Source organism: Kogia breviceps, chromosome 8 (assembly GCF_026419965.1).
Source record: "Kogia breviceps isolate mKogBre1 chromosome 8, mKogBre1 haplotype 1, whole genome shotgun sequence".
In the NCBI taxonomy this organism is placed as follows: Eukaryota; Metazoa; Chordata; class Mammalia; order Artiodactyla; family Physeteridae; genus Kogia; species Kogia breviceps.
The window spans coordinates 446,738-457,756 of record NC_081317.1 but is presented as its reverse complement, the minus strand read 5'-3'; the positions used below and the strand labels follow the sequence as shown (position 1 = coordinate 457,756).

Genomic DNA, 11,019 nt, shown 5'->3' with positions numbered 1-11,019 from the left:
AGCCACACCACCCAGCTCGTGGCCCCCCGGGGGGCTTGGCCAGGTGTACAGGACGCTGCCCAGCCCTGAGATCTGCGGCTCCCAGAAGGAGCACAAGAAAGCAGCTCTCACCCCTCGGGCTGCTCCGAGTCGCAGGCGGACCTCAGCAGTCCTGCTGGGAGAAGCCCACCCTGCCCCGCCTCAAGCTCCCAGGCACGCTCTGCGTGAGTTCCAAGGGGCCGGGAGCAGGGGCCGAGCAACTAACCACCCTGAGCAGCCGCTGCCACAGGACCGGGACAGGCCTGGGTCCCCGCACGCTCCCACGCAGCCTGGGGCTGGAGATGGCAGCCCTCGCACCCGCACCCGCACCACGGATGCCGGCCAAGGCGGAGAGCAGACAGCAGCCAGGACGCCGGGCGGTCCCACCCTTTACTTTGCCCCAACCCGGGCGGGCCACCCTCCTCGGCTCAGCCGCCCGGAAAGTGAGTGTTACAGCAAATGACCCTATTTGTACTTTCTAACCCTCCCGCTGCCTCCCCCCCAAAAAACTGTACATGAGTTTACAAACATATTAACATATAAATAACGAGAGGCGTCCCGGGGGGCCTCCCAGCTGTCTCTGCTCCGCGGGGCGCGGGGCCTCCGGTGGCAGGGCAGGAGGCGGCGCAGGAGCCACCCCTCTGGTGGCCCTGGTCCAGCCGCCAGCCGGCCCTCAGCCGGGGAGATCAGAAGCCCCCTGGCCGCCCGGTCATCGCTCCGGCTCAAGCTCGCGCTGGGAGGGGCGCCTCTTCTCCCGACAGCGCTTCTTGTGGGCCGGCCAGTCCCTCTGCTGGCACTGAGGGCCGCAGTAGCGCGCCACCTGGCAGCGCCCGCAGATGTTGAACTCCCGGAGCTGAAAGGACACAGAAGAGTGGCGCTCCAGTCACATGGCAGACCTGCGCGGACCTGGCCACCGCGTGCCGAGGCCGGAGGGTCTGGGCCCCGGCCAGGCAGTGACAAAGGAATGGTCACCGCAGGGGAGAAGCCGCGAGAGGGCAGTCCTAGGGGAGGTCCGGGGCTCCGCAGGGTCGAGCCTCCGGCCCAGCTCCCCCACCGCGCACCTGCTTCTCGATCATCGTGCAGGGCGGGTAATGGCACTCGTAGTAGGTGCAGGACGTCTCCTCCTCCTCCACCACGTCCCCGTTGGCGTTGTAGTACCGGGTCACGTTCAGGACGGGGAACTGCTCCTCTATGGGGTCTGTGGGCAACTGCTGAATCGCCAACCAGTATAAGCTTTGCTCCCTTAAAGAGAGAAGCAAGCGCTTCAGGATGGCTTGGCCAGGAAGGGTCAAGGTATGGAGGTGACAATGAGTGACCCCAGCGTGGACCAGCTGCTTCCTCTTCTCAGGCTGCCCCGCCCCCAGTTTTGCAGCTTGACTCTCCTCTGGCCCACCCCACTGCCTGGGCTCACCTCTCCGTACCATCCAGTATGTAGCCTGTTTCATCTTCCCCCACAAGCAGGGCAGGGCTTTGTCTGCCTTGCTCGTCAATCTCCCCAACGCCTGGGACGGCTGAATACAAGACAGGCACGGAGATCATGTGCTCGCGGCCCCAGAGGCGCCCACATCTGCCCCTGGTTGGCCTGCCTGCCTGATTGCTGCGAGCTGCTCTACACCCCCCTGAACACTTCTCTTGCTGGACGGGGCCAGAAGCTTGTAAGTGCCCGCAGCTGCCCTACAAGAGGCACAGGCGGTGGGGCAAGCACAAGGCGCTGAGTGGCCCGCCCTGCGGCTGGCCTCCAAACAGGGCACCTCCTGCAGCACGAGAGCAAACGGATGGGTGGACCATCCCCTTCAACCCACCCACCCTCTCTGGGGACCGGGCTGGGAGGGACTTGGATAAAAAAGGGAAGGGCCTGGCAGAGCACTGTAAATCAACTATACTTCCAAAAAAAAAAAAAAAAGAAAAAGGGAAGGGGCACCCTCTTCTAATGTGACAGACAAAAATTAACTCAAAATGGATCAAGGACCTACATGTAAGACCCCAAACAATAAAACTCTCAGAGAAAACATAGGACAAAAGCTTCACAACATCGGATTTGGCAATAATCCTGGATATGACACCAAAGGCACAGTAACAAGAGAAGAAATAGGCAAATTGGACTCCATGAAAATTCAATTATTTTGTGCATCAAAAGAGACAATCAGGGACTTTCCTGGTGGTGCAGTGGTTAAGAATCCACCTGCCGATGCAGGGGACACGGGTTCGAGCTCCGGTCCGGGAAGATCCCACATGCTGCGGAGCAGCTAAGCCTGTGCGCCACAACTACTGAGCCTGCGCTCTAGAGCCCGAGAGCCACAACTACTGAGCCCACATGCCGCAACTACTGAAGCCCACACACCTAGAGCCCGTGCTCAGCAACAAGAGAAGCCACCACAGTGAGAAGTCTGTGCACAGCAATAAAGAGTAGCCCCCGCTCACCGCAACTAGAGAAAGCCTGCACACAGCAACAAAGACGCAATGTAGACTAAATAAATAAATAAAAACTTTTTAAAAAAAGAGACAATCAATAGACAATAAATAGAATGAAAAGGCAACCTATAGAATGGGAGAAAATATTTGCAAACCATATATCTGATAAGGAATTTGTACCCAGAATATATAAAGAACTCTACAAGTCAATCAAAAAAACAAACGACCCAATTTAAAAACGGGTAAAGCACCTGAACAGACATTTCTCCAAAGAAGACATACAAATGGCCAAAAAGCACATGAAAAGATGCTTAACATCACTGATCATCAGGAAAATGCAACACAAAACCTCAATAAGACTACCTCACACTCCTGGGATGGCTACTATCAAACAAACAGAAAACAAGTGTTGGTGAAGGTATGGAGACACTGGGGCCTCTGTGCACTGCTGGAGGGAAGGTAAAATGGCGCAGATGCTGTGGACAACAGTGTGGAGCTTCCTCAAAAAGTAAACAGAATTATCCTATGATCCTGCAATTCCACTTCTGGGTACGCACTCTGAAGAATCAAAAGCAGGGACTCGAAGAGCTCTTTGTACAACTGTGTTCACAGCAGCATCATTCATGACAGACAAGGGGTGGAGGCAACCCAAGTGCCAACTGATGGATGATGGATAAACCAAATGTGCCATACACACACACACACACACTCTCTCTCTCTCTCTCTCTCTCTCTCAATGGAGTATACTGAACCTTAAACACAAAGGAAATTCTGACACATGCTATGACACGGATGAGCCTCAAAGACATAAATGAGGCGAAGTAAAATAAGCCAGACAAAAAAAGACAAATGTCATATTAATCCACTCAGATAAGGTCCAAGGACTTGTTAATTCACAGAACAGTAGGTACCAAGTGCTAGCAGAGGAGATGGGTGGGGAATTAGTGTTTAATGGGGACAGAGCTTCGGTATGGGAAGATGAGACAGTTCTGGAGACAATGGTAGTGATGATACACGACAATCTGAATTTGCTTAATGCTACGGAACCATGCACTTAAAAGTGGTTAAAACAGGGGCTTCCCTGGTGGTGCAGTGGTTGAGAGTCCGCCTGCCAATACAGGGGACGCGGGTTCGTGCCCCAGTCTGGGAGGATCCCATCCCGCAAAGCGGCTGGGCCCGTGAGCCATGGCCGCTGAGCCTGTGCATCTGGAGCCTGTGCTCCACAACGGGAGAGGCCACAACAGTGAGAGGCCCACACACCGGAAAAAAAAAAAAAAAAAAAAAAAAGTGGTTAAAACAGTAAATGTTATCTGTATTTTGCCACAATAAAAAGATCTTTTTAAAGAAGTAAAGGGTGAAAATCAGGATGTGGGAGAAAACTGGCTACTTTCTGAGCTCTTCAATGAAATCCTGGAAGACAGAGGTGAGTTTCAGTCCCAGCCATCTTTTGAAAGCAGAAAGGGAAGAAAATGCACCTTTGCAAAGAGCACCTTCCACCCGGCTGGGCCGCCCTCGTGGGCCCACTGAAGTGATGCCAGGAAAGCAGAGCAGAAGGTACATGCCTGGCAGGAGCTGTGCTGCCGAACCGCCCGCCTCACATAGGGGGTGATTCCTACAAAGAGCTGCCATGCGGAGGCCACTGAGTGAGACGGAAGGACACATGACGCCGGGCCAGCGGGGAGTTCAGACCACCCTTGGGCTGGCTCTGCCCAGACAGGTGGAGGACTGCTGACGGGCCGACCCCAGGCCGGCAAACTAAGGCCAACCCCAACCCGTCTGCTCCTGGGACGACCAGCAGGGAGACGCCCCTGTGGTGGTCCTGGGCCTCCTGAGAGTGGTCTGAAGGAGAATGGGGCAGCTGGGCCATGGCCTGGGGAAGACCACCAGTGGGCCAGCCCGGGGTGTAACAGACCCTTTTCCAAACAGGTCTTCTTTTATTTATTTATTTATTTTATTTATTTTTTTTTTTTCAGTGTGCGGGCCTCACACTGTCGTGGCCTCTCCCGTTGCGGAGCGCAGGCTCCGGAAGCACAGGCCCAGTGGCCATGGCTCATGGGCCCAGCCGCTCCGCGGCACGTGGGATCCTCCTGGACCGGGGCACGAACCCGTGTCCCCTGCATTGGCAGGCGGACTCTCTACCACTGCGCCACCAGGGAAACCCCCAAACAGGTCTTCTTAACCGTGGTTGCCTCATCTCACAATACATGGTGCTCAGATGGACAAATGCTGAGATCCCAGAAAGACAGACCCATCGCTGGGTGACACGGTGGGCAGTGTCCCTCCAGTGTCTGCCGTGGGCAGCAGCAGACCTGCATGGAGCCAGGGAGCGTGAGCCCCAGGCCTGCCCTGAACCCATGTGAGTGCTGGACAACTTGGGGGAAATCCACGGAGGCTGGTGTTCCGCTCAGCCACCCTTACACTTGTCCTCATGACACAAGCTTCCTTCTGTTGATGAAAGAACCCTCCTGCCCCCAGCACGGAGACAGAAGTGACTCAAAACAAGCTGACTCCCCCATGCCGCCAGACACTGCTGAGGAAAGCGGGTGTGCAGCCCTGGTAGCCACTCCTGAGACCTGGAGGTGGCTTTGTGGCTTTCCACATCTCAGCAGAGGAGCCATTAAGGGTCCTATCTTTGCTTCGGCCAAATTGGGCTTAGTTTCTGTCACTTGCAACCAGAAGTCTACACTCACATAACCTCCAGAAAGATGAAAATCCTAACCCAGCTACCACAAGAGGATCAGCCTCCCTCAGGAGAGAGTCTTAGGATCAGACTCTAACAACAGAGCAGAGACCCCCAACGCCTGGAGACCCACCCCCTCTCCTCGTACAGAGTTATGGATACCCCTCCCAAACTGCAGCAGCATCAGATTGGATGTGGCCTTCTTACACCTGGGGACCATCCCCCACCAGCAAGCCCAGCTGGCCGGGCAATCCTGCCATTTCCTACCTCCAGTGCATGGGGCTCTACCAAGACCCCAGTGGTGACCACTGCAAAGGTTCCACCCAGTCTCCATCCTAAGAAACACTGACACCCCCGCATCGACCTCACCGACTTCTGCCTGAAGGGGAAGTCAGCACCAGCACCGCCAAAGTCAGGAAAAGCTGCCCAGGGGCCCGAGGGATGCACAGAAGCCCTAGGGAGCCCATAAATGATGCACAGGTGGCCAGGGACACCCCGGCTCATTTTGGCTCCCATCCTGCTGGTCCCCCAGGCTCTTCCTAAGGGCTCCATGAAGTCACAGAGGGGCTTGTCCCTGGGGCCACGGGAACTGCCCTCGGAGCATTCCCTCTGCCCAAGTCCTCAGGACCAAGGAAAGGTGGAGGCCGAGCGGCCAACCCCTGAGCCCCACTGTCCTGCTTCCTTTAAACCACTGAACAGACAAACTGTTTACAAAAGAGCACGACAGCAAGACCCATCTGTGTGCACACGGGCATCCCTGAGATGGAGACGGCTCCTACATCTCGAGGGCGTCCTGCCCACCTACAGGGGACCGGCCCACACAACCCCTCTCCCCGCGAGAGTCAATTCAGAAGACCAGCCCAGAAAGATAAGCATCCAAACGGTCTCCTCTCCCGGTGAAGAAAAAGAGGGCCCCCGCACCTTGGGGGAAAACGGCCAAGGTCACCAAACCCACAGAAGCCTCAGAGTAGACGCGGGCCCCTCTTGGCAGTAAGCTTGAGGGGCCGCCCTCAGGGGCACCTCGGCCACATCACCAGGCCCCGAGCAGACCCACCTCTGCTTGCTGGAGGTCTCCTCGGCTCTGGGCCGCCAGCCCCACGGCACCAGCTGCAGGTTGTCCAGGCGATTGTCCACAGTGACGGCGTTGAGATGCACCACCTGAAACCCGGGGGCGACGCCCCCCCTGTGCCGCTCCCTAGGAAACAGACAGTGCTCCAGACGGGCTCCCAACCCTCCTGAGCGCCTCAGCCGTGTGCCCTGAGCTGGCCCCTTGTCACACCGACGGGACCATCGGGAGCAAGGCTGCAGAGAGGAACCCAAGTATGTCAGTCTGTGTCCCAAAGAGGACAGGCCACGTGGACAGCCCAGGCCCTGGATTTAAGAGCTAGGCTTCAGGGAGCCAAGGAGGGAACCCGAAACCATCGCACACACAGCCTGGAGGACACCCCACTTGCGTGGTCCCAAGTACTTCGGAACCTCGCTGTTCACACAGAAGAGAGGAAGGCCCTTCCCCAACCCGGAGGAGGGGCCAGACCCCACCCACCCCCAGAGGAGGCTGTGTCCCAAACACACCGAGTAGAAAGGGCACTCAGCCTGCAGACTCTCTGGCTGCCCTGCCAGTGCCACAGGTCGCAAAGCAGCCACCCCTCTGGGATAGCGACAATGACACAGAATTAACTGGGAGACCTGGGGAAGGCACTATCTGTCAACAGGGGTCTGCTGGCCCCACGAGCCCCGTGCACCTCAGGGCCTGCGCAAACCCAACAGGGGAAACAAGCAGCTGGAACACACACCACAGCAGCTCGTGAAGGAGCCTTCCTGACCCCCTTCCTCGGTTCTTGTCAAAGGCGTACGCAAATATCTTAGCACCATTTCCATCTGCGTCTACTTCCATCCGGGCCTGAGAAGAAACAAGAAAAATCTCTGTTACAAAGCCTCTGATTATCAACAATCCAAATTTAAAAACAAGCCCGAGGGACAATCCCAGGCCTATTCCTGGGACCCTGGGGGTCTCCAGAGTCTCCCAGACACGTGGCATGGAGAAGCACTCTCCTCTTGTGGAGGCAAGACACGGTCACGAACCACTCTTTGCAAGACATTGTGGCCACAAAGAAATAAATCTTCCCACCCTTTAGGAAAAAAAAAAAGCCCCCACCCAGTAAAAAAAAGATAAGCCCTAGACTAAGTAAATGAAAAACAGTGACATCTGAGGTAAGAGTGGGTCCACAGACTCGTGGAAGGAGTGGGCAGGTGAGGACTAGAGCCCGAACAGCTTCATCAGGTAGGAACAGCGGAGGGCGAGAGAAGGGGGGGCAGCCCTGGAGAGTCTCCCAGGGCACAGAAGCTTGTCCAGCTGAACTCAGTCACAAACATGACACAATCTGTCTCCTTTTCAGGAAGAGCCTGCAACCAGGCGGAAGTGGGGGAAGACGGGCATCGCAGAGGCGGTAGAGGGCTCCACGGGGCAGTGACAGACAGCTTGAGATGCTCGCGTACCAGGTCTCGCCCTCACATCACAGGGAAGAAAACCCACCCCTTGTGACCCTCCTGGGCATGACGAAGGGCATGCCAGCAAAGGAACGGCGTCCTTACCTCAAAGGAGTAGCCCTCCACCAGCGGGATGTCCTGCTCATCTATCAGTGTGTACTTGGTCTGGAAATTAACGTTTCAAGACGTTACATTTGGAATCAGTACGAGGTACCGATAATAAGCAGGCGCGGCCCCGTGAGACTAAGCGAGGTCAGCAGGCGAGGGGCCGTCTATCCTGAAAGCAGGTAGAGGTGCCAAAGCCTGGTCCTTCCCCACTCACGACTGCGCAGAGTCGCGGCATCAGGCTTCACTTCCCATCTGCTCGCCAAGAACCAAAAGAAGTGCCACAGGACTGGCCAGGTACTAAGCTGTGCATCTTAATGTGCTGATAAACCTAGTCCAAGACTATGACGTCACTGGAGTAGAGGGAGGGGGCCGGGATTGAGGCAGGATATCCAGAAGGTTTCAGTTAACATTTATTTTATTTATTAAGCCAGGCGGTCCTCACGCAGGCGCTCACTGAATCGTCCTTCCTACCTCTTTGTCTGTCTACAACGTTCCAAATAAAAGTTTTAAGGGATGACATTAGTGCAATCAGTCCCTGAGTTAGAAGGGACCTCAGAGCTGATGGGAAGCCCACCCTTCCCTAGTTAGAAAGTCACGTCCCCTTGCAGGAAGGGCAGGAAACGGTCCCCAAACGGACCAGTGTCGTTCTCGCTTGGAAAGCTTTTTTCTAGCATCTGAATCGGCTTTACCTTCATCTGACTGCCTCTGCTCCTCTCTCCCACCAGAAGCTTCCGCCGCTGGTGATGGGAACAGGGTTCCCATCCAGGGTAAGGTCCTGACTGGTGCAGCTGCACGGCCGGCCGGCTCCTGGAAACAGCCAAGCCTCAATGCCCACAGGTGCCAGGAAGCCCCGCCTCGAACACGCGGGGGCGGGGCGGTAAGGGAGAGAAGCAGAGGAAGGCCCTGCTCTGGCGCCGAGAGGCCGAGGCTCAGCCACACGGGCCGTAGCCGGCCGCACGAACCCGCCCGAAGCTCACTACGGCCGGCGGGCACCGGCGCCGCGCACCGCAGGTCTCGGCGGGCAGCGAGCGCGCCGCCTCGGAAGGGCCTGCGCTCCCCGCGGTCGCAGCCACAGCCCCCTGCCCCGCCGGCCACGGCGCACGGTCGGAGCCCCGGGCCGCAACCGGAGAACGGATGCCCCGGGATCCAGGCCGCCGGCCCGCCGCCCGCAAACCGCCCGGCCCGGGTCGAGCCCCCGACCCAGACCCCAGCCCCGCGCCCCCGACCCCCAGCCTCGCACCCCCGGCTCCGACTCCCACACCCCGCCCGCCACCCCCAGCTCCGGTCCGGCCCCCTGCCTCGCACCCGGCCTCCTACTCCCAGCGCCGGCCCGCCCCCGGCCCAGCGCCCCAGTCCCCCGGCCCGACCTTAGCCCCAGCCCCGCGCCGCTCACCTTCCCGGCCACCCGGCCGAGCCGCACGATGCCCAATTTGAAGTCGGTCATGGCCGGGCCTGCGCTCGGCCGGCGGCGCCTCTCCCTCAGGAGGGGCCGGGGCCGGGGCGGGGCCACGGCGAGCCGGGCGGGCCAGTCGAATGATTCGGGGTCAGGATCGGGGCCGGGCGGGCGGGCAGGCGGGCGGGACGAGGCTGGGCCGGGGTCGGGCCGCCGCCTCCTGGCGCCCGCCGGACCTGCCACGCGCCGCCGCCGCCGCCGCCGCCGCCGCCGCGCGCACCTCAGCGAGCGGGGCCAGGGGCGGAGCGCGACGCGGACACACCCCCGCGCGCCGCCGCCCGGCCAATGGTGGGGCGCGCAGTGCGCCGGCCGGCGCGCGCCGCCACGACGCAGCCAATGGCAGGAGGGCGAGTGCGCCGGCGCACTGAGGAGCTGGGCCAGCGCGGGGGAGGGGCGCGGTCGGGGGCGGTGCCTGCGCGGCCGCCCCGCGTGACGTCAGTTTCGCGGGAAGCTTTGTGCGGAGGCCACCCTGTAGGCTCCCGGCCCCGACACCGACCCGGCCCCCGTCCTCATCCCTCGCGACCCCGACCCAGCCCCCGCCCCTCGAGGAGGGAGGCCTGGCTCCGCGCCCCGGGCCGTCCGGGCTCTGCAGGTCGGGGTCCCTGCGGGACTGGCTGCGGCTGCCCGTAAACCGTCCCCTGTCCTCGGACAGCGGGCAGGAGGCCGGAGTGGGGACAGGGACCCGGAGCCCAGGGGCCACTGTGGCGTCGGGGCTGGGTCCAGTGCCGAGAGGCCCGCCCTCCTCCTCCCTGGCCGCCTCCACACAGGGGCCCAGATCAGGACCCTGTAGCCCAGGGGTCCCCAACCCCCAGCCTGTGGACCGGTACCAGTCCGCGGCCTGGGTTCACAGCAGGAGGTTAGCAGTGGGCGAGAGAGCGAAGCTTCATCTGCCGCTCTCTGTTGCTCGCATTACCGCCGGAACACGCCCCCCCCATCCGCCCCCGTCCCCGCCCCCGCCCCCGCCCTCGGTCTGTGGAAAAACTGTCTTCCACGAAACTGGTCCCTGGTGCCAAAAAGATTGGGGACCGCCGCTATAGCCCATCCTCGGGCTACACCAGCCTTCCCTGGGCTTCGAGCCGGGGCGCTGAACAGCGTGGGCCAGGTCCTTCCTGAATAGGGACTCCAAGGGCTGAGGACTTTGGCGGGGCTTTACCTGTCTCCTGGCAACCACTGCAGCGGGCTCTCACCCCCAGCGCCCGATGAAACCACTCTACACCGGCGCACCCAACAAATTGAAAACCCCTGTTCTAGCGAGGGAGGCAGAAAAGGCCCGTGACCTGTGAGTTATATGCCATGTTAAAAAGTGATCAGTGCTGTCGGGAAACAAGTAGATCAGCATTAGGGAGTTGGGGATCCAGGAAAGGTGGTGGGTGGGGTAGGCCTCATTGCCAAGTAATTTGAACAAACTGGGAGGAGGAGGAGGAGTGAGCCATGTGGGCTCTAGGGGAAGAGCATCTCCAGCAGAGGGAAGAGCCAGTGCCAAGGTCATAAACTGGGAACACATTTGGTGTGTCTGAAAAGTGGAGATGGCCACCGTGAGCAAAGAAGTGCATGAGAGCAACAGGGGACAAGGCCAGAGAGGTGGAGGACGGGAAGGGGGTCGTGTAGGCTCTTGTGAGGACTTTGACTTTTACACTCAGAAAAGTGAGCCATTGGAGGATTGGAGCAGAGGAATAGCTATTCAGTGCATCACACTGACTGATGGAGACAATGCCGGAAAGAGTGGAAGCAGGCAGGCTGTTTAGGAAGCTAATGCAAGCACCCCGCCAAGAAACGATGATGTTGGGACACCTGTGTGGCAGTGTTCTGTAGCAGTCAGGATAGTCCTAGTTATGCTGCAGTAACAAACACCCCTCAATTC

At 59.1% G+C, this 11,019-nt stretch overlaps 1 protein-coding gene across 1 annotated transcript; it reads right to left on the bottom strand.

The window, feature by feature from the left end:
* Positions 1–390: 390 nt before the first annotated feature.
* ZMYND19 (zinc finger MYND-type containing 19) lies at positions 391–9,314 on the bottom strand. Its single transcript, XM_059073219.2, has 6 exons — positions 9,099–9,314; positions 7,703–7,762; positions 6,904–7,010; positions 6,165–6,305; positions 1,080–1,260; positions 391–871 (listed from the first exon to the last, which is right to left on the bottom strand). The coding sequence occupies exons 1-6, from the start codon at positions 9,147–9,149 to the stop codon at positions 728–730; spliced, it is 684 nt and encodes a 227-aa protein (XP_058929202.1). The 5' UTR covers positions 9,150–9,314; the 3' UTR covers positions 391–727.
* Positions 9,315–11,019: the final 1,705 nt, after the last annotated feature.